Source organism: Haliotis cracherodii, unplaced genomic scaffold, assembly GCF_022045235.1.
Source record: "Haliotis cracherodii isolate W230 unplaced genomic scaffold, xgHalCrac1.p SCAF_6, whole genome shotgun sequence".
Taxonomy (NCBI): Eukaryota; Metazoa; Mollusca; class Gastropoda; order Lepetellida; family Haliotidae; genus Haliotis; species Haliotis cracherodii.
The window spans coordinates 17,184,726-17,208,446 of NW_027266319.1; the positions used below are offsets into that span (position 1 = coordinate 17,184,726).

General features: G+C 40.8%; 1 protein-coding gene across 1 annotated transcript in view; it reads right to left on the bottom strand.

Moving 5' to 3' along the window:
- Positions 1 to 261: 261 nt before the first annotated feature.
- Positions 262 to 23,721, bottom strand: part of LOC139445151 (uncharacterized) — a 40,509-nt gene continuing 17,049 nt past the window's right edge. The window contains exons 6-20 of the mRNA XM_071226256.1: positions 18,559 to 18,634; positions 16,194 to 16,377; positions 15,277 to 15,343; positions 13,913 to 13,979; positions 12,052 to 12,132; positions 9,694 to 9,792; positions 8,258 to 8,360; positions 7,733 to 7,786; positions 6,643 to 6,710; positions 6,081 to 6,265; positions 4,357 to 4,410; positions 3,733 to 3,793; positions 2,169 to 2,393; positions 1,600 to 1,677; positions 262 to 807 (exon numbers count right to left, since the gene is read on the bottom strand). Coding sequence (XP_071082357.1) covers positions 728 to 807; positions 1,600 to 1,677; positions 2,169 to 2,393; positions 3,733 to 3,793; positions 4,357 to 4,410; positions 6,081 to 6,265; positions 6,643 to 6,710; positions 7,733 to 7,786; positions 8,258 to 8,360; positions 9,694 to 9,792; positions 12,052 to 12,132; positions 13,913 to 13,979; positions 15,277 to 15,343; positions 16,194 to 16,377; positions 18,559 to 18,634 — 1,482 coding nt within the window. The 3' untranslated portion in view covers positions 262 to 727. The remainder of the gene's footprint in view (positions 808 to 1,599; positions 1,678 to 2,168; positions 2,394 to 3,732; positions 3,794 to 4,356; positions 4,411 to 6,080; positions 6,266 to 6,642; positions 6,711 to 7,732; positions 7,787 to 8,257; positions 8,361 to 9,693; positions 9,793 to 12,051; positions 12,133 to 13,912; positions 13,980 to 15,276; positions 15,344 to 16,193; positions 16,378 to 18,558; positions 18,635 to 23,721) is intronic.

The window sequence follows — 23,721 nt, forward strand, 5'->3', positions numbered from 1 at the left end:
TTATGTCCAAGGCTTGTTTTTACGGTATTTCTGCTGTCCAAAATGTGAAGTCTGTCTTATTGTTGATAGTCATTTTGAGATATAATTGCAATGTTTAAACAATGCGAGCAAAGACCACTCTCATTTTTCGCATTTAATTCATGCTCAGGAATTTCATTTAATTTCAAGATTCACAGTATACCCTCAAACAAACACACAGGCGTAGCTGACATTATAAACTTACACAACAGTGAATGAGGGACACAGGTGTAACACACCTACAGGGCGACACATACATACTAACAGGTACATCATGGACAGGTTTACCTCACATATATATACAGACATCTGGACACATAAATACACCTAGGTGTATTGAGCACGTGTACTCACACGTCCACACATGTTGATACAGAAACACACAGGTGATACAACCCTGTTGCCATTTTTTCTGGTTATAACTTTGAAGGAAATATCCACAGTGCATAGCTGCCTATGCCTTGACTGATGCAACCTTATACATTTGTACTTTGTACACCAAGCCTTGTACATTTGTACTTTGTACACCAAGCCTTGTACATTTGTACTTTGCACACCAAGCCTTGTACATAAACACAGCAGTCAGGCAGTCTTCGGTGACAGGATAGCGGATCTATAGCTTTGTACATATGGTGCCTTGTACTAAAGTCTTTCAGTCTTGAGATTGTAACTGTGTCATATGACTTGTCACATGACATCAGTTTCCCGTTCAAAATGTCAGATCCTGAAGCATGTTCTGAATCTCGTCAAATGCTGCATCAATTTCACTTGTTGATTTCTTGGCGGGACCTGGAACAAAGACACTTTGTGTTACATCTCAGCTGATAAACCACATATCACTGAACTGACCTCCCTTCTGATACCACATGCTACTGAATTGTCCTCTGATAGTATCACATGTATTACTGAATTGAGCTCTCATGATTTCAATGGAGAACTAAACTTTTCTGCTGATATGCCACATTTTACTGGGCCACCCTCTGATGATATCCCATGTATAACTGAACTGACCTCGGCTGATATTCCACGTGTTACTGGACTGACCACTGATGATATCACATGTATAACTGGACTGACCTCGGCTGATATCCCATGTATAACTGGACTGACCTCAGCTGATATCCCACATATTACTGCACTGACCTCTGATGATATCACATGTATAACTGGACTGACCTCAGCTGATATCACATGTATAACTGGACTGACCTCAGCTGATATCCCATGTATTACTGGACTGACCTCTGATGATATTACATGTATAACTGGACAGACTTCAGCTGATATCCCACATATTACTGGACTGACCTCTGGTGATATCCCATGTATAACTGGACTGACCTCAGCTGATATCCAACATATTACTAGACTGACCTCTGATGATATCACATGTATAACTGGACTGACCTCAGCTGATATCCCACATATTACTGGACTGACCTCTGATTATATCACATGTATAACTGGACTGACCTCGGCTGATATCCCATGTATAACTTGGCTGACCTCTCTGATATCACATGTTACTGGACTGACCTCTCTGGTACATAACAAGTGATATAAGACTCCAAGACAACTTACGGACTTCAATCACTTCCGGAGCTTCCACAAACAGTTCTGGGTTGGCCAGGCTGCGAACTTTGATGCCAAAACTTCCAGCTGAAAATAGTGATTGAGTTGGGTTCAAAGCCACTGTGTACAGCATGTCAGTCATAGCATGCGAACAGTTGGGGAAAAACAACACCAGCTGTTGATGTTCGCCATGACGATGAAAACCAGTCACGAACTACTCACTAAGTCAGACCACTTTGTATTGTTTAACATAGTGCTTGTCGATATGCCTTAATGTCACAGGGCAATACTAAAAACAAAAACCAATTTTATTCATTGATTTGTTAGCTAAATTCCTCTTGCTAGTACACATAACATATGCGGAATAGAGGGGAGATCTAGGGGGTCGGGACCCCCTCTTTTGAAAACCAAATGTAGTATGTTTTAGGCAGTAAAAATGACAGAGAGGATTTTGATATTTTGGACCCCTCTCTTTTACAAATGCTGGATCCGCCCTTAAAACACAATTACAAATGAATTCACAAGAAGACATACATAACTTTCCATTACCCGCCGACAATGCCAACAGTTTGCAGTACCTGTTTTGAATGAGATGCCCGAGAAGATGGCGATGGATGCTTCATCGTTGTCGCTAGGTATGAGTCTGACCCGGGTGTCCCCCGCCAGCCTGCCGCCGTCCACATACGCCTCCACCATCTGGCAGACGTCGGGGTCGGATTGCACGCTGAAGTCGGGCAACTCTTCCTCTGCTCTTGTCAGCGTGATCGGCACTCGGAGCCAGTCAAGGGTGGACAGAGGGAATTCTGGGAGAAAAATGTCAGCGATTAAGTTGATGGTAGACTTCGAACATGTTGGCTGATGATGAGGAAGTAAGGTTGTAGATTTTTATCGCTTTGGTTAGGCTTAAGAAAATTAAAGAATTGGTTCTCAGGCAATGGCTTTTGAAAATATAGTGCAGGCAGGCAGTGCTTTTTTAATTTTTTGGGGGGGAGGGGGTTGCAACTTGTATGTAACCAAAGAAACAGTTGTGTACAACCTACCCGGCAAAGGGCCTCCCTACATTAATGTATTCCTTGATGAATAAAATACTGTAAAACAGTATTTGATACAGTAGGACTCAGAATAATTTTAATTTTTTTGGCAAACTTTATAATGTGGGTGGTGCCTGACATCCAAAACTATTATTTTTGTTAGCCTTACAACAACAAACATATGTATGTCACTGATAAACTGTATATTAACCAAGATCAGGGGATATACAGGATTCAGATCTATAAACAGAATATCCGGATGGGTGGCCGTTTTCCGCAGCTTTTTCTATTGTTTCAGCCCTGCCCCACACTGAAGCACATGCAGCACATGTAGTGTCACAATAGAGTGTGTGGGAGTGAGTGAGTTGGGTTTAACGCCGCTTTTAACGGTATTCAAGTTGTATCACGGCGTGTCAGCTTACTGTGGGAGGAAAGACCGAAGTGATGCAGGTCTCAGACGTTAATCACTTCGGTGAAACCAACGAGCACGGGTATGGTGCTGACAAACCTAGAAACATAATCGGGGCGAACCGGGATTCGAACCCACAATCATAGGTTTCTGGCGTGCCCAAGGGACGCAACTCTGCACAGCGAATCGCGGCGCCTCAGATGACCGGGCCACCCGTGCCCCAGTGTCACAATAGGCAAGTCACTTTGTTGGAAATACGCCTCTGTTCACCCAGAAGTGAATCGGTAGCTGGCAGGATGAGACGGTAACATGACAGTCCACATTCTAGTGTTGCACAGGAAGCTTGTGTTGCATACTCCCCATGGAGCTGAGAATGAATATTGAGTGCACACTGATTCATTGACTGGAGTCATAATAGTTTCTACCGGCATGAGAACACTCTTGCCATGGGAAGTTGTCAACACTATACACAGTGTCACTGATCAAACAGCCAGACAATCACAGCTGAACATAGCAAACAAATAAGCCAGATGCATCAAATCATAGATCTATGATAATTCTCCCTCACTCTGGTTTAGGTAAATACATATATTTAGTGCATGAACCTGACAAAAAGAACTTGGACAACATGGAGCTCATGCATGAATTTGATGGGTTCTGATTCAGATGATACCTATAAATCATGTTACCATGGTTACTCACCATTTTCTCTCAAATTCTGAAGCGTTTTAAGTAATTCTGTTGTATCTTCGGACCCACAGATCTGAAAAACAGTTACAGCAAATGTAACAACCATAGCAACAGTTTCACTTGATAGCCTTGCCATACAAACATCAGTGCCCACTTGCACAAAGCGATCTTAGCGCTAAGATGATCGTAACTCCCATACTTTAACATAGGCTTACAATAGTTGTAGCGCTAAGAATGCTTCGTGCAAGTGGGCCCTGGACCACAGAGCCACAAGGTTCTGAATCTCACCTGAATATTGGCATATAAATAGCACTGTCAAAATTCAAAATATGCCATACATGTACCTTATGTTATCTAGATATCTATAGTTACTACATATTTCATAATGATAAAGGCAAAAAACGGTTGAGAAATGTGCAGAAATGATAATTTTAATATGGTTTCCATGGTAACTAATAAAAATCAGAATTCTTTGGCAGTTTGTTAGAGATGCCATGGCTGGGACCCTATTTCAAGATGCGAAAACTGTGACCTGTGTTGTATTTTCAAAAAAAATTGAATACAGCCACAGTGTTCACTGATTTAACGGGTTTTTTTTAAAGAATATTGTGGATCATATAAACAATGCCAACTAACCTTTTTAATTGCATCATCCTCCATCTTCAGTAGCCTCAGGTATGTGTTGGCTTCCTGACAGTATGAACACGCAATGCCATTTAGAAAGTGATCAAATGTAACAAATGTTAAGTTTGGGATAACACTTTCTGAATAAAGTACAGATTCTCATAGTTTTTTGGGTTGAGTCCCATCCGGGATTCGAACCCACACTGCCAGAATGAGGCACCTAATCGCCAGCACACAAAGTCAGTGATCTAACCCACTCAGCCACTGAGGCTTCCACAAAATGAAAGTCTGATAACTGGTAGTCTAGATTACATACTTTGTGTACCCCTCTGACAAGTGTAAATTGGCACAGCTTCCATGGCCAAAAGCTTTGTTACATTCCTGGAAGTATATACTAGACAACATGTGACTCCAGAAAAACAATTCTTTTAAAAAATCCTATGGGCCCTTGGAGGTATCATGAAACAGTAAAAATAAGGAATCAAACATATTATAGAAGCAGTGAGTGGAATGTTGGAATATTAGTCAACAATGGATGTCAAAAAAAAAGGAAGATTTCAGGAAAGAAATACCAAAGCATGTAATTGACCAAATGAAACTTTGGTTTGACTGCTGAATTGACTGCAAAAATTCGACTTTCTACCCTTGCCTAACTAGCCTGGAATTTCTGGGCTCAATCATATCACCACTAGTGGCTGTAACGTGTTATGTCCCTCCTACTGACCAATCAGATTCCACCTCTCATATCACTTGCATTTGCTTAAAAAAATGGCACGTCCATTCAAGACGATCTGATCGATAATAAAAATCTATATTGTGATTAAATGGTTCTCATCAAATCACTTCAGCACCTTGATTAAAAACATGAAAAGATTTGGAAAATGTCTGTTTACACAGAATTGGCGGTATACATGCTATCCGGATGTCGATTTCGTTCCATGATTTTGATTCAACTATGCATGGACTCTCTAGTCAAGCCAAAATATAACTCCATAATTCAAGCCTAGTTCGGCAATGGTGGAAACTGGTCTTTCATTGTCAGTTAACTCTCTTGCCTCGGGAAGATAAACTGGTTATTGCAAATATAGAAAGTGTTGTTTGAGTTGAATAACAAAAGCCTTAACTTTCTAAATAGTATGCTGTCAGTAGACAAGGATTTTACACTATAAGTGTTAGCAGGACCACTCGGGGTACATGGGGTTTTATGCGTCCTGTGTTAGGTTTTATACCACAAACCAGAGGCGCGGCACATGGTATAAAACCTAACGAGGGACGCATAAAACCCCATGTATCCCAGGTGATCCTGCTACAAAGAATTTATCTTACAGACATGTTTAAATATGACATTGTAAAATAATTCAAATAAATTCAAAATTGATAGAAAACAGCTGCTCGATTGAGCTGAGGTTAGCTTGCGCTATGTCATGTGACATCTATAGGCTCGGAAAAAGCGTGTGGCTTATTGCTTTGAAGCAGGGTAGAAAGGATTTATTCTGTCTCTCAGAAATGCCATGCAACCTGTAGTGCTCATGGCGAAGATTTATTCCCCCGCTGAGAAAATTATTACCCTCCAATGCGGGTTACACAGTGTTTTATCAAGATCACGTGGACTAATCAGATCTCATCATTCTGACATGGAGGTATGATAAAATGTCATATTGCTTAAATGGAACATCTGTGACATTTATGTCTTGAGGCCAACATCTCACACTATCACAGAGCAGACAAGGATGTACCTGGCAGATGATGTTGTCTTTGTTGTCGACGATGTTGCTGCTGTCCAAGATGGAGCTCACCTTTCCCTCCACCCCATGTAGCTGGGCCCCCTGGAAGCAGATGCAGCTGCCGCCGTGGTTGTTGCGGATGTAGAGGCGAAGGTACTGACACGTCACCTCGAAACCCTTAAATGTCTGGGGTGCCCCTGAAACAGTGAGTGAGTGAGTGCATTGGTGAGTGAGTGAGTGGGTACGTTTGTGAGTGAGTGATGGGAGGGTGTATGGTTGTTTGACTGTCCAGATGAGAGTGATTGAGTGGAAGGGTGACTCAGGTGGTGGGTGGGTGAGTGAGTGGGTGGGTGGGTGAGTGAGTGAGCTGGTGGGTGAGTGTGTGAGCTGGTGGGTGAGTGTGTTTTGTGCCTTTTCGAGAGGTTGAGTGAGTGAGTGGATTATGTGATTTGGGTGGTTCAGTGAGCACCTGAGTGGTTGGGGGGCTGATGGGACGGCTGTGTAATTTGGGCCAGGTGATTTGGTGAGTAATTGATATGACAAGAGGCTGGAAGGAAACAAAGTTAACACTCACCAGGTTCTTTTGGGTCTGTGCTGCCCTCCAGTTGGCACACTCCGGACAGACAGGTGCTCCACGGACCCCTGGTGAAACACAACTCAGATCAGTACAAGCACCTGGCACACACACATCAGCTCACACACACATCACCTGGCACACACACATCAGCTCACACACACATCACCTGGCACACACACACACATCAGCTCACACACACATCACCTGGCACACACACATCAGCTCACACACACATCACCTGGCACACACACATCAGCTCACACACACATCACTTGGCACACACACATCAGCTCACACACACATCACCTGGCACACACACATCAGCTCACACACACATCACCTGGCACACACACATCAGCTCACACACATCACTTGGCACACACACATCAGCTCACACACATCACCTGGCACACACACATCAGCTCACACACACATCACCTGGCACACACACATCAGCTCACACACACATCACCTGGCACACACACATCAGTTCACACACACATCACCTGGCACACCCACGCATCAACTCACACACACATCACCTGACACAAACACACACACATCAGCTCACACACATATCAGCTCACACACACATCCGCTCACACACACATCACCTGGCACACACATACATCAGCTCACACACACACACACATCAGCTCACACACACACATCACCTGGCACACACACACATCAACTCACACACACATCACCTGACACAAACACACACACACATCAGCTCACACACACATCAGCTCACACACATCAGCGGACACACACACCCATCATCTCACACACCACACATCACCTCACACACACATCACCTGGCTCACACACACAAATCACCTCACACACACCTGAGATCCATTGACCTACAGCACAGATCAGTATAAACACCTTACCCACACCCACACCCACACACCCACACACCCACACCCCATAATGGTGTATACAGAAAGATATGTGTTTTTGTCACAGTCAATGTTCACAAAGGCTTTCATCTACTACGTCCGTATTAGTGGAGGCACACATCAAGTGTCTCTATCTTAGTCCTCACCATCTACTTCAGTATCTACTCCTATCAACCTACTTCTTGCTATCCGATTTCTGCAGTTCAAAATTCTTCACCATCTGAGTACTGTGCCTGTAAAACATAAGTTGACATTGTCAAAAACTATAAAACTATAATCCAGTTTCACAACGTAATGCCGACATCTGTCTTAATTGTCAATTTCACTCCAATATGGGTATACCAGTAATTTTTTACAGTTGAAATGACAAAAGTCCTTTGAAATGGAGTAGACTCAATCAATGTAAGTATAAGAGCAAACTATAGCCACAGGTAGGCAATTTGTACCAACGCCATGACTTGGCAAGAGTTTTCTCCCCTGCGGCTAACAATGGATTGACAAAGCAGGTGCCCTCACCAGCCATACGGGGCGGTCGGGTAGCCTAGTGGTTAAAGCGTTCGCTCGCCACGCCCGAAGACCCGGGTTGGATTCCTGACATGGGTACAATGTGTGAAGCCCATTTCTGGTGTCCACCGCCATGATATTGCTGGAATATTGCTAAAAGCGGCGTAAAACCATACTCACTCACTCACTCACTCACTCACCAGCCATACAGCGTGATGCCCGTGATGGTGTGCTCCTGCTGCAGATCAAACACTGTCCAGGCGTGGTGAAGACTTGGGATCACCCAGAATGTATAGGGGTTATCTGAAAGGTGATCATAAAGTGACATGGAGCGCACAGATCTTTGGGGTATTTGTTAATTTTACACGACAAAGTTTAATTCATGAAATCGAAAGAGCACATTTGATTCACTAGCAGCGCATCTTGATTCACTTTGTATCCTGCAGGACAGTGTTTTCAGGGCCCAGTCCTCAGTCCTCAGATGATACTGACATCACATGGTCCAGGTGAGGTGAGGTGAGGTGAGGTGAGGTGAGGTGAGGTGAGGTTTAACGTCGCGTCCAAGATTATTGCACTTATATAGCGACGTGCATGCACGTGTATGTGTGTGTATGGCTGCTTGTACTAGTCCGAACTGATGCCGATTTATAGTGCTAGCCCACTGAGATACCATGCCGCAGTTTAACATGAATACCCCACTCAGACACAGTATACTGACTCCAAGACGACCAGTCCTTGTTTTAGCCCCTTAATGCCTAGCGCCAGATGGGGTAACAACAAGTACCATCTTTTAACGTCTTTTGGTATGACGCGGCTGGGGATCGAACCCCGGACCTTCCGCTCTCCGGGAGGACGCTCTAGAGTGAGCGAGTGAGTGAGTGAGTGGTATAACTCTTCTTGAACAGTATCTCAAACCCTCCTCTCTACTGCCATTACCATGCTTACAGTGTACTGACACGATATGTAATAAATCGAATCAAGACTGGATAATCCAGTGATTGATATTATGAACAAATATGCACTCCGTTCGCGTGCGTTGACACACTATCAACCAAGTCAGCGAGCCTGACCACCAATCCCATTAAAAGTCTCTTACGACAAGCATGGGTTGCTGAGGATCTATTCTAACTGGAACATCACGAGTTTATTCGAATCAAGGCCAGATAATTGGGTGATTGATAGTATGAACAACTATCCACTCCATCCGCGTGCGTTGTCACCTCTTATAGGGGATATAATGTGCTCTACGATAAATACCGTATTCGACATAATAAGCGCCCAGGGCGCACTCAAAATTAGAAATGGGGGACTCTTATTAGAATATTATTTTGGTTTATAAATAAATTTCAGGGTTTATGCTGACAACCTCAAATGTTTATATACGACAGATATATTTTTCCAGAGTTTAATTGCCCATAATTAAGGGTGCATATAACACACGAGTGCGTATTATACGCGAATAAATAAGTCTCATGTACATTGATCAATCGGAACGGGTGCGAATTAGGATTGTTCACTAGCCAATATATAAGCAAATATCGCTGTGGGTGCTTATTAAAACAGGGTGCTTATCATGTTGAATAAGGCACCTACTATTAAAGACATAGGATACAAGGTGTCCTGATTATGTACATACCATCAAGCACATGGGCGTTTGTGTTTTTCTCTGTACACGTGCTGCAAAATTCTGGAATATTCTTGGTCCATTTGCTGCTGCTCGGCAGTAAAGGATAATCTAGGATGAAGATGCAAATAATGAGTGACTGGAAACAAAACCTTTCTGATTCAACTGTGAGTAGAAAGACGATAGAATCTACAATACATCATGTCTAAAGACACACCTGGTGAACCTGGGTGCTGTTGTACAAAGTGATTGTAGCGCTAAGATGATCGTAACTCCTATACTTTAACATGGACTTATGACAGGTTGGTTGTTTTGTACAATGTCGCCCAGTGGACAGAAATTCAGGAGTCCCACTGGATATTTCAGAAACTACAAAGCAGGGGTCCGTTCCACAAAGTGATCGTTGTGCTAAGATAATCGTATCTCCTATACTTTAACATGGACTTACGACAGGTTGGTTGTTTTGTACAATAACACCCGGTGGACAGTAAATCAGGAGTCCCACTGGATATTTCAGAAACTGCAAAGCAGGGGTCCGTTCCACAAAGTGATCGTAGCGCTAAGATGATCGTAACTACTATACTTTAACATAGACTTATGACAGTTGTAGCACTACGATCGCTTTGTGGAATCGGGCCCGGGGCCACATTCCATAACGCAAAGATAGCAGTACAAATGTTATAACTCTATGTGGAGGTATGGCTGTGTGCAGATTGTGTTGTGGAGTGAAGCCCAGTGCTGAAGAAGAATCAATGGACACACTGGACATTTTCTAGACAGTAAGTTTTCACACCTTCGTTACGCAAATATTCCATCAATTTCTGTTCTTCATTCTGATAAAGACTTACACTTAAAGGAGACACACATTTTTTACTTCAACAAGCAAGTCACATAACTTCCTGTATATAATTACTGGCCTTGATTAATTGATTTTGGCCTTTATTTTCACCATAGTTGTGAGTCCATGTGAGTGAGTGAGTGAGTGAGTGAGTGAGTATGGTTTTACGCCACTTTTAACAATATTTCAGCAATATTACGGCGGGGGACACCAGAAATGGGCTTCACACATTGTACCCATGTCGGGAATCGAACCCGGGTCTTCGGCGTGACGAGTGAACGCTTTAACCACTAGGCTACTCGACCGCCCCTGTGAGTCCACGTGGATGGTGAGGGTAGTGTACCATATAAAGCCGTCTATGAAGGGACCCCACCTTTTAGGCGACCCCCCTGTACACACATTGAAAATCCACATATATTTTCCATATTACATGATATGAACCCTGGTACAATTAGGCTTGAACCGGTAATTCACATGACTGTCAGTCCTATAGGACCAGGAAATAAAGGACCGTATAAGTCTTTGGTGTTGAACAAAACCTCGGCGATAATCAATAAAGTTTATCTTTCTAACAAAGTCTGCTTGTCTTTTTTTATCAGGGTTTCCAGGATCACTGGATTCTGGCATGACTAAGGGATGCAACTCTGCTCACACATTGTGGTACCTTCAATGACTGAGTTACCTGTGCCCTGTGTCCGCTATAACTGCCTGCCTGCCTGCCTGCCCATGGCTGGTAACTTTTTGGTGGGGCTGCAGGACATTTCCTTCCACATGCCTGACTGTCTGGCAGATAATTTTAAGACTACTTACGTATTCAAATTCATCATAACTCCTTGTAGATTCTAAAGTGATTGTTTTGCATTATTTCAACTGACTCAAGATGCGATTTGTCTCTTAATTTAGCGATTCTTCAATATTTATAACATCTGAAAGCGGGCAGGTAACTTTGAAGATGGGCAAGCAACATTTATGGGTCACCTGCCCCATGCATCAACCAAGTCAGCAAGCCTGACAACCCGATCCTGTTAGTCCCGTTATGGTTGTCATGAGTTGCTAAAGACCAACTCTAACCTGGATCTTAACAAATGTCAAAGTATGTGAGAATGCTAGCATTTAGACATACCGTATTCGAAGTGATAAGCGCCCAGGGTGCTCTCAAAATTAGAAATAGGGGGCCCCTACTAGAATATAATTTTGGTGAAAAAAAAACAGAGTTGAAAGATCATAAAATTCTACATTTGTGCACCTGAAATGATTTTTTTAGAAAAGTATGTGCGTATTATACACAACAAATATATTTTTTCAGAATTTAATTGCCCATAATTAAGGGTGCATATAAAACATGAGTGCGTATTATACATGAATAAATAAGTCTTGTGTACATTGATCAATTGGAAGGGGTGCTAATTGGGATTGTTCATTAGCCAATATAATTATTAGCAAATATCACCGTGGGCGTTTATTAGAACGGGGCGCTTATTACGTCGAACATGGTATGTTTATTCCAGTCCATGTTGAATAGTAACTCCTACCTTTTGAGATTTCTGTGTTAGTTTTCTCATTGCCATTTTCTCCATAAAACCTTGGTAGTCTGGGCAGCGACTTCTTGTACTCTGCAACAAATGCAATAGAATGGTTTAGATCAAATATCTCCATCACCTGCGAGCACATTGGACTGATCTGCAGTGTGATGGTTTCATATGGACGTATACATGATAACATCTTGGTATACACATGATATCTAGACCTACACATGATTTCATATGGATCTACACATGATTTTATATAGACTACACATGATTTCATATAGGCCTACGCATGATTTCATATGGACCTTCGCATGACATCTTGATCTACACGATTTCATGTGGATCTACGTATGATTTCATATAGACTACACATGATTTCAAATAGACCTACACATGATTTCATAAAGAGCTACACATGATTTCATATGGATCTACACATGATTTCATATGAACCTAAACATGATTTCATATGTACCTACACATGATTTCATATAGACCTACACATGATTTCATATAGACCTACACGTGATTTCATAAAGAGCTACACATGATTTCATATGGATCTACACATGATTTCATATAGACTACACATGATTTCATAGAGACCTACACATGATTTCATATGGATCTACACATGATTTCATATGGACCTACACATGATTTCATACAGACTATACATGATTTCATATGGACCTACACATGATTTCATATGGACCCCAGCATGACATCTTGACCTACACATGATTTCATACAGACTACACATGATTTCATATGGACCTACACATGATTTCATACAGAGGTGAGGTGAGGTGAAATGGGGTTTAACGTCGCGTCCAAGATTATTGCACTTATATAGCGACGTGCATGTACGTGTGTGTGTTTGTGTGGCTGCTTGTACTAGTCCGGACTGATGCCGATTTATAGTGCTAGCTCACTGAGATACCATGCCGCAGTTTAACATGAATACCCCACTCAGACACAGTATACTGACTCCGAGCCGACCAGTCCTTGTTTTAGACCCTTAATGCCGAGCGCCAGACAGGGTAACAACAAGTACCACATTTTAACGTCTTTTGGTATGACGCGGCCGGGGATCGAACCCCGTACCTTCCGCTCTCCGGGCGGACGCTCTACCACTAGACCACAGAGGCGGTCGATTTCATACAGACTACACATGATTTCATATGAACCTACACATGATTTCATATGGACCTCCGCATGACATCTTGATCTACACATGATTTCATATGGACCTACACATGATTTCATACAGACTACACATGATTTCATATGGACCTACTCATGATTTCATATGGACTACACATGATTTCATATGGACCTACACATGATTTCATATGGACCTTCACATGACATCTTGATCTACACATGATTTCATATGGACCTACACATGACAACATCTCAATCAACAGATGACATCTAGAACAACATATCTCCATTGGAAAAGTACACTAATGTTAATATAACCATGCAGGATGAGAATGAAGGCAAAATGGACAACAAAGGCAGTGAAAGAGAAGCAAAATGAAAATAATCAACTGAAAATACAGAAAAATAGTGCGTCAGTTGGCAGGAATGTCAATCAACTTAGTCAGCGTACAAATAAATTTTTCATAATATTTACAGGTATAATATCATATATCCAGATTTTAGATACCTGTAGAAAGATATCAATTTGATAAAAATATGTTTGTATTACAGAAACATATATGCTCCATTACCAATGATAATAAATGTTACACAATAGAATATTGATCACATGTCCAAATACTGATGATTTAAGAAAACAAGACCAGTTGTATGCAAGTAGCATACACTGTCTGAATACAAAGACGTCATTGCCTACCTTCAAACAAATCTAGAAATTTATCACACATTGCTTTGGGTAGCTCACGGACGATACTTTCTGGGGTCTGTCAAACAATTAGACAACAAGCACACATAAAGTAAAATACACAACTCAAAATACGTAAAATAAACAGCATGCAAAGCGCATTAAAACAAACAAAAACAAAGAATGTGAGCAAATCTATTGTTAATCTTGTTGACTCATCTTGCCTTGGTCGGTAATTCAATAATGGAGTTATCACAGCATCACTATTGCCATATATACTACTCAGCATTTGACAGGGATATTCAGAGGGGCAGGTTGTGGGGTAGACATGCAACAGTGTAAACATAACAGCAAGACGACAGGCTCTGTACTTCATGTAGGAGTGGTATTTCAAGGTGTAAGATTAGAGTTTAATAGATACCGACAAACATATTCTCAAAATAGATACTGATTTATTCAATAAGATTCGCAGAAATAACAGTGACCCAGCAACAGGGGTCATCATGACCCACACATTCAGGAGATTGGGCAACCCCTGGCAACCATAGAACTGAGATAACATTAACATGAATGAGAGTTGCAGTGCACAGGCTCTCAGTGGGCACTTACAGATTGTCCCCCCCCCCCCCCCCCCCCCCCCCACCCCCCCCCCCCCCCCCACCCCCCACCCCACCCCCCTGTTTCACACCCTGTTTCACAGTGTCATTTTTTCATGAGCCCCCTTTATCACTCCACCAAACCTCACCCCATTTAATAAATGACCAGCCCCTTTGTGAAATAAACTTCTGACATGAAAAGTTTCAGTCCATACACATAAGAGTTCATATTTGGATATGGATTTATACCGGTCATTTTAACAAAAAATAACTGTCAGAGCACACCTTATCAGAGTGAGTGACTATGGTTTTACGCCGCTTTTAGCAATATTCCAGCAATATCACGATGGGGGACACCAGAAATGGGCTTCACACGTTGTACCCATGTCAGGAATAGAACCCGGGTCTTCGGCGTGACGAGCGAACGCTTTAACCACTAGGCTACCCGACCACCCTACAACTTATCAGATCTTGCACCTTAAAAACATACTTGGGGACAGTGTGACGATCTTGCACCTGAAAAGATCACTTGTTGACAATGTCAAGACAATGGTTACATGACCATTTAAGAAGGACATTAATAATGTCAAGACAATGGTTACATGACCATTTAACAAGGACATTAATAACAAACCACTCCTTCATTTTTTCATGAAACACCCTACTTATCTTTTGAAAAATATATCACCTATTTCCTTATTCACCTTGCAATTAATGCAAGTAATTAACACCTGTAGACTGTGACTCCAGCAGCTCACGACAGGTAACACTCCCACCTACCTCCCTGTTGGTGTTCTGTAGAGCTGTAGATGCACCGAATGCAAGTAACACCCTCACTGCTTCGAATCTGTGGTCAAACAGAGAAGTTACATTGTGATGTGCTGTAGCTCACCTGAATATATTAGTTTCCTTGTAGCCTTATCTAAAATCTAAAAGTAGATTATAATAAAACCGTTACATAATTGGAAATTTGAATATGTCTGGAAATTACTTCAACTATGGCGGCATCAGAGACTTATCCAGGATTCAAAACAAAGTGCCTCTGGCAGGCAAGTAGAGAAGTAAACATTATGTCTTGCATAAAATGGGGATTTGGTATGTTATTTTCTTAAATTCAGTGAGTGTGGGTGAGTGAGTGAGTTTGGTTTTACGCCGCTTTTAGCAGTATTCTAGCAATATCTCGGTGGGGGACACCACAAATGGGCTTCACACATTGTACCCACGTGGGCAATAGAACCCTGGCCTTCAGCGTGATGAGCAAACGCTTTAACCACTAGACATCTTCACCCCCCCTTGAAATTCAGAGGTAGGCCTATGTTAACATTGTATTTTGAGATTGCATTATATGCAGTGAGCTAAGCATTAATTAATACCTCTTCCTATATATAGGCCCTGTTATCAGTGAAATACATGGTATCCCTACAAAGCAATCAAATTAGTGATGTATTACATTAATAGTGATTAATTAGCACAGTTGATGCAGACTTGGGGCAAAATATTGGCCTCTGAGCAGGTCTAGATAAATCCCTGACATAGGAACTAAACAGGAACTGAACATGATCCATACTATTTCTCCAAAATACAACAAAAATAGAACAGACAGTTTCAGTGAAATAATTTAAGCCTGTCCATACCATTAAAAGGAGAAATGTCTGTAGAAGCTAGTCTTGGCAACTGGGATGGAGAAATATATTTACCTGAGAAACCTGACAGCCTCATGGAGAGGTGCTGTACACTTGATGACATCAATGCCGTTCGGACTTATCCCATAATCCAGCAGTAGCTCCACGATTTCTTTGGTTCCTCTGGTCGCCGCCTCCACGATCGCCATGGAGTTGAGCCGGAGACGTGGGTCATGGTCCAGGAGGAGTGACACAGCATCTGTGAAAGACACATCCTTTACTCACAGATCACGGAGAGGACACAACCGGGAAAGTCTGACAACTGGTAGTCTAGATCATGTACTATGGGATGGGACGAGTACAAATTTACTACCCAGGTACCCACCCCCCTATTATCCGACCCTACCCAGATACCCACTGTAGGTCTCAGGAGATTGGAAACATTTTTAGCATATTTTAAAACATATTTCGATACATGTATTAAACAATCTAGTCATTCAAACACTGAAGCAGAATTAAGTCATATCTTTATTCAACCATATGAAAAATCAGAAGGAATGGATGCATAGTCAGAAAGAAATGCGAACATTAGTGACTTGTAGTGTAACCATAGAGTTCTAGATAATTTTGGTCATTAAACAATACATCACATGACTAACCACGGGTCCGGGTAGTCCTGGGGGTAACCGGGTCCTACTCAGTACCCACCCCACCCGGGTATCCGAGTTACCCATCCCTGCCCTATCATGTACCAATTTACACTTGTCAGAGGGGTACACAAAGTACATGATCTAGACTACCAGTTGTCAGACTTTCATTTTTGTGGTAATCTCGGTGGCTAAGTGGGTTAGATCGCTGACTTTGTGTGCTGGCGATTAGGTGCCTCACTCTGGCAGTGTGGGTTCAATCCCATGTGATGTAGACTTGTAATTTACACATAACATTTTTTTTTATCTTTAAGAGGGTCTATATTACTAGGAGGTAACATGACAAATATAAATATTTTTATGTTTAATTTATTTCCTGGACTGGCTGTAGGGGCAGTGGGCCAGTGAAACGGAAAACAAAAAATGTGTGGCCTAATCTGCTGCTGATCACAGCATATCATAAATTATACCTCTCATCACTTGGTTGTAGTCACTCTAGCCTGATAACGGCGTAAGAATCTACATCAAAACGTCACTAAATGCAATAAACCAGAAGTTGTTATCTACAAAGTAGTATGTTTTCTTGGTATGTGAGTTGGATTGTTAACATTTGAGTGACGTGAGTCAACTGACATTACCACATTCCCGGCAACCAAGGTTAGAAGTAACCAGTGTTTATCAAAGATACTTCAGGACAGAACCTGCAATAGAACATCTAAATCCAACCCAGAACATAATAGCAAATGGCTTTCAGGGGGAGACACACTAAAGCCATATGATTTGTTGGTTTGTTTGTTGTTCAACACCGCACTCAGCAATATTCCAGCTTTATGATGCGGGCTGTAAATAATCGAGTCTGGACCAGAAAATCCAGCAATTGATATCATGAGCAATTGATATCATGAGCAATTGATATCATGAGCAATTATCCATGCAATTGGGTTATGATGACATGCATTAATCAAACAAATCAGCGAGCCTGACCACCCGATCCCGTTAGTCACCTCTTACGACAAGCATGGTCGCCTTTGATGGCAAGCATGGGTTGCTGAAGAGCTGTTCTACCCCGGATCTTCACGGGGGGGACAAGCATGGGTTGTTGACGACCTATTCTACCCCGGATCTTCACGGGTCTAAAGCCGTATGAAATAATAGGATAACACAAAACTAGGACAGGTTATCGAGTGAACTTTTGCTGAATAAAACTGCCTTTGTATCTTTTCCATATTATGTATGTAACACAAGGAAGTTCAAAATAACGTGCAGAACACCAAATAGAAATGCCCAATCAACATGAAAGTTTCATCATGAAATCTTTAAGTATTAATATCAACACCCTGATGCAAATCAGACAACATGTATACCATATATGCCCAGTTAATTATATTCATTAAAATGCTTTTATTCATGTTTGAAACAATATAAAAAAATATTTAGATTGAGCGATGCTCCTCCGGTCTTCACAGTGGTGAAGCATATGCTAGGAAAGGAAAGATATTTCCTTCAGGGATAAAAGTTTAATGACTTGTGAAATGTCTCCTTCCAGAGGAGACAAATTAAGTTAAATTATTCAGTAAAAATGAAATCAATATCTAATGTCGCATGCACCTCATAATGAAACAGGATTTTTCCTGTTACCATGGCAACATGTGTCAGTACAGGATGCTAAGAAACATCAAGCACAACAGCATGTCCTTCCTTTTCACATGTTTATTATTATCTGTGTGAATGTTTCTCCATCCTTACCTACGAGGAACAAAATCATAGCTTTCACTTCCACATCCATAACAAACCTTTTTTATTGAACATTGCAGCAGCATCCAGCGGTCCGATGCCTTTTTTGTTTCGCTTGTCACTGTCTGCCCCGCCCTGAGAATACAGGAAGATTATAATCTAAACATGTGATGAAGTTATATTGATAGTATGTTTCTTGTTTTTACACGAGGTCCTCCATTAACTGCCCGAGGAAGGAGGGCAGTTGAAAAGACCGAGGGCTTCTGCAAATGATAATGCCCTGAAAAAGAGCTTTACCGTTATTATAGCTAAAATGGATGTAATTTGTTATCAAATAAAAAGAAACAACAATATCGGTTTTGAAACGTTTACTGCAATCAAGACGAAAGTCACTGACCCACTTTTACAAATATGGAAACGTCATAGAACAAACCAGATGATGTCACTATTGAACGTGACGTCACCTATCCCTACGCTATAACGTCGCCTAACAGGCGTGATTATGGACCATCGTCAAGCAATATGAGGGCATTTTCAAGTTACAGTGGCCTGATGATTTCTGATAACATGATCATTCTATAAATTTTACTCAGTCTGTAAACAAGTGGTTGATATCATGAACAATGTCCCACGCTACTGAGAACGATAACATTCAAGTCATCAAGTCCTCCGAATTGCCCCTTACAGAAAACAACATTTTACTGGTGAGAGGTGATTTATTTCAACTCGAATCCACACAGGACTTAAATATAGAGATCACTGTATTTTATCAACAGCTGTAAAGATAATATAGAAATTATTTCATTTGTGAAATGATCACACCAATCTTGTACAACTCAAATGCGTAAGGAATCAAACATCCTGGCGGTCTGTGAGGATCAAGGATATAATAGATCTTCAGCAACCCAAGCTTTCCTAAAAGGAGGCTATCCTTGCCGTAAGAGGCAATTAACAGGATCACGTGGTCAGACTCACTGACTTGGTTGATGCATGTTATCGTATTCAAATTGAGTCTATCGATGCTCATGATGTCAATTACTGGATTGTCTGATCCAGACGCGATTATTTACAGACCGCCATCATATAGGTGGAATATTGCTGAGTGGGGCATTAAAAAACAAACAAACAAACAAACAAACAAACAAACAAACAAACAAACAAACATCCTGGCAGTATTTCCTCTACTGACATACGAAGTCCACACAGACTCGCGTGAAGCTCTCAATATATGTAGTATTTAATTGGCTGACATGATGATCAAAAATGAAGAAACAGGCCCTTAGCTTCTATATTGTTTAGAAATTGGTCCATTCTAATTAAGGAAACTGCCTCTTGACGTCTGAGGGGGAACTTCCTTCATTCAATACAAGGCAACCTCAATACACTGCCAATGTACACTTCGGAGAGATGGGTCACGACAGTCAGTCTCTCCCTCAACAGCTGACTTGATGTATAAAAGACATGTTGGATTAACATTTATCATGGAAGGGTGGGACAGACACATTTTATCCAAGTGTACCAAAAGATTTCTCGATGTATATTTCGCAATTACTTCATATTTAACCAAAAAATAATCTCCATGGTTTTTTTACCCACATCAGAAATTTTGTTTTTCAAATATAGCTGTAAAAAAATTATACTGTATAGTATATTATCAAGTATAGACATCCTCGATTATCAAATGTAGTATATCTCCATTCCATTATATCAGTGATTTTGACATGAAAAGCTGTATATAGGTCAATGACTTGTAATAAATCATTGGCAAAAGTCAAAAAGTCAAATATATAAAAGCGACAAAACCCTTTTCATATTCAATAGAAATCTTTGCTAAAAGCAGAGTTGATTGTACGACTGTGACTTTATCATGAGCATGTGTTATACAAAACTCTGTTTGGACAGCCTTTAATCAGAACCATAATGGCCACTAAACCTTCATGTCCATATACCTTCACTGAACAAGAGTTGTTTTTTCATTTTTTCCCAGCAGTCCAGTCCCGCGTAAAAAATTTACTTCATCTTCAACTTTCCCCCTAATGATTGGATCCTGTGTGGCAGGCAAAAGCCTGTTTATGGACAAACCATAACAACAAATCAATACAATACCATTTGTGTTAGGATAAATATATTTATCATTTAACTAAAGCATTTATCCATGACATAAGCTTATGACATAAAAACATGTATGTCATACCCCAATGACATAAGTATGCAAATTAGATATGCAAATTAGATAACCGGAAGTGGGACTTTTTTCACCGGTGCACGTGAGTAGGTGTTTACAAACAACATGGATACCTTTGATGTTGGAGACAATGTTTTAATAGATCAAAGGGGAAGTGCTACAGTGATATCCGTGTTGACAAATGGATATTACAGGTTACAGGTTGATGGTACTTTTTTTTCTCAGCGAAGGAATATGCCATAAAGGAGTTAAGAGGTTGTTTATTTTGGTTTACACGGCTATGGAAAACATGTATCACCACGCACGATCTATACGTAAGATTTCGACAAGTTGCTGATGTTATTGTTAATGCAATTATTCCTTAATAGGGAAGCAAAAATGATAAATAGAATTCATCACTCGTGTTTTTTAATATGGGAAATATCAACCTCGTCCCGTTAATCGGTATTTGCCTCGCCAAAGGCTCGGCAAATACCGATTAACTAAGACTCGGTTGATATTTCCCATATCAAAAAACACTCGTGATGAATCCTCTATATAATCTGGCCAGTAAACGTTGCAATAGGAAAACGCTTTCTAAGTCACCATAGCTCCTGACCGTGATACAGAAAGTTATGATGCAATGACGTGCACTGCACTGCTCAGAACTACAGTTATGATTTTTTATGGCAATGCACATTGTTTTATAGTCTGTCTTACAGACCCTGATACAAATATATATCAAATACAGCCCATGCAAGTCTATAATGTTTGGCAAGTCTAGATCACTGCAGTATCAGGAAAATCTGAAAATGAAGAGAGTCACTGGGCTCCTTTTTATTATATTTTTATTAAGATAACTGAACAACTGTTTTTATGTACGATATGTTCATTTCAGAGACTAGATTTTAGTCTAATTGTTTTATTAAATCAATACCGTAAGTAGGACTAATCCTCACTATTAACTTTTTATTTCTGAAATTATGAAACGTGTGACTCCTTGCTTTGCACTTCTAACGGTCAAAAGTCCTACCACTGAAACAAGCCATGTCAAACTGAAATTTTAGCGATCTATGACTGGTGACGAATGGCTCTGGATATCTCAAGCTATGGATATATACCCTGGGCGCATTCACCACCATAGTATTGTTATCAGCCTGACCCAACTGACACAATGCTAAACTTAGCTGTCTAATCTTATTACACTGTTTTTTTCAAAATTTGCAACAAGTGCTGACAAGTACTCAATTTGCCTTAATGCATACCATTTTATATACAGCTGGGAACATCTTATAGCATAAGGACATCCCCCCACCTGTCTTATACTCAGGATAACAGTCATTTTTTTTAGCTTAACCTTCTTCAATAACAAGTCTCCTGATTCGTCTACAATGAGAGCTAGCTCATACATGGCTGCGACATTGAATGTTCGAACCTTTGCAGAACTTGTATTCAGAAGAGGCATCATAAATTTGGTTTCAAATGTCATGAAAGAGGGAATTTCAGTGAAAGGTCAGTGATAGGACAGTGATAGGTCAGTGATAGGTCAGTGAAAGGTCAGTGATAGGTCAGTGATAGGTCAGTGATAGGACAGTGATAGGTCAGTGATAGGTCAGTGATAGGTCAGGGATAGGTCAGTGATAGGATAGTGATAGGTCAGTGATAGGACAGTGATAGGTCAGTGATAGGTCAGTGATAGGTCAGTGATAGGACAGTGACAGGTCAGTGATAGGTCAGTGATAGGTCAGTGATAGGTCAGTGATACAAAGGATGGAGATGGTGACTGCTGAAACAAAGGATCACAGGTTCAGGGTATGTGTCATACTAGAATGGTGATATGATACCCTTGATAATCGAGGATGGAATATCAAGTTTTTTATAATATTCTCATGTCACGGTACATATTGAGTCCCAGTTTAAATGGTGTGGGAGTTATGGTATGTCAAAAGCAAGGAACAGTCAGTGGAATTAGTCTTATCAGTTAGCCTAAATCTCAAGTACATAACACATGTGACAAAAATCCCAAAACTTCATGTTTGTGTTCTTAACCTACACTTGTGAGTTCTATGTAGCTATACTGGGCCAGCTATCAGCTGATGTACTTGTGCTGAGTCTACTTCCTAGTTACCATGCCGTACAGACCACCATCATATAGCTGTAATATTACTTATTGCTACCGCTAAACAAAGATCTGGGGACATCCCATTAAACAGGTCATGTGAGAATGACCTTTTGCCAATTTTGACCGACTAATGAAATGTCTAACGAGAAATCAACATTAGCCAATCAGAAAAAAGGCTGTTTTGACATTTAAGGCACTATTTTTTTCAATAACAGATAACCCTTTTAAAATAATTTGGACAAAGTTCTCCATTCAAAATTTATAAAACTGAACAAAAGACAATTCTGGAATGTCTAAGATATGGAAGCGAGAGATATATGATAATTTTGACGGATTCAGTCGTAGCGTCCTTAACTGTCGTTAGGAATACCCAGTGTTAAGCTCCTTGAAGTTGCATGATAAGAAACACATTCTGACTGTCACTTTCCGAATCTGGTTAGCGACATGAAATGTCATTCTTGCATAACCTGTTATAGGATGTCCTCAGATCTTTGTCTACTGATAGCAAGAACTAAGATCTGATTTTAATGAGGTTGGACAAGTTAGATATTTTCAGGAGTGCCACATCCACTTTATCAGTTAAACACCTTAGGCCAGGCTTTTTTTATTTTTAGGATTACAGATTTTTCAGCCCCAAGTCCAGGGTTGGAGGAGGGAAAAAAGGAAAAAACAAGGAGCCAGATGCATTTTTTTAAATGCAGATTGCCTCTGGCATACTTTATGAACATATTCTGTGCTCAAAAGACCGCCATTTGTGACGATAAAGCACCTTGTAACAATGAAATTTCAACTACTTACAATACGGACAATTGTCAAGGGAGGCTATTCATGTTCGGCTTCGAGATCAACAAAAATCGATTATGTATCTCTTTACTAGTTAACAACGGTAAATTCATGTTTTTTTATTAAAAGGTGATGATAACAAATAAAATAACT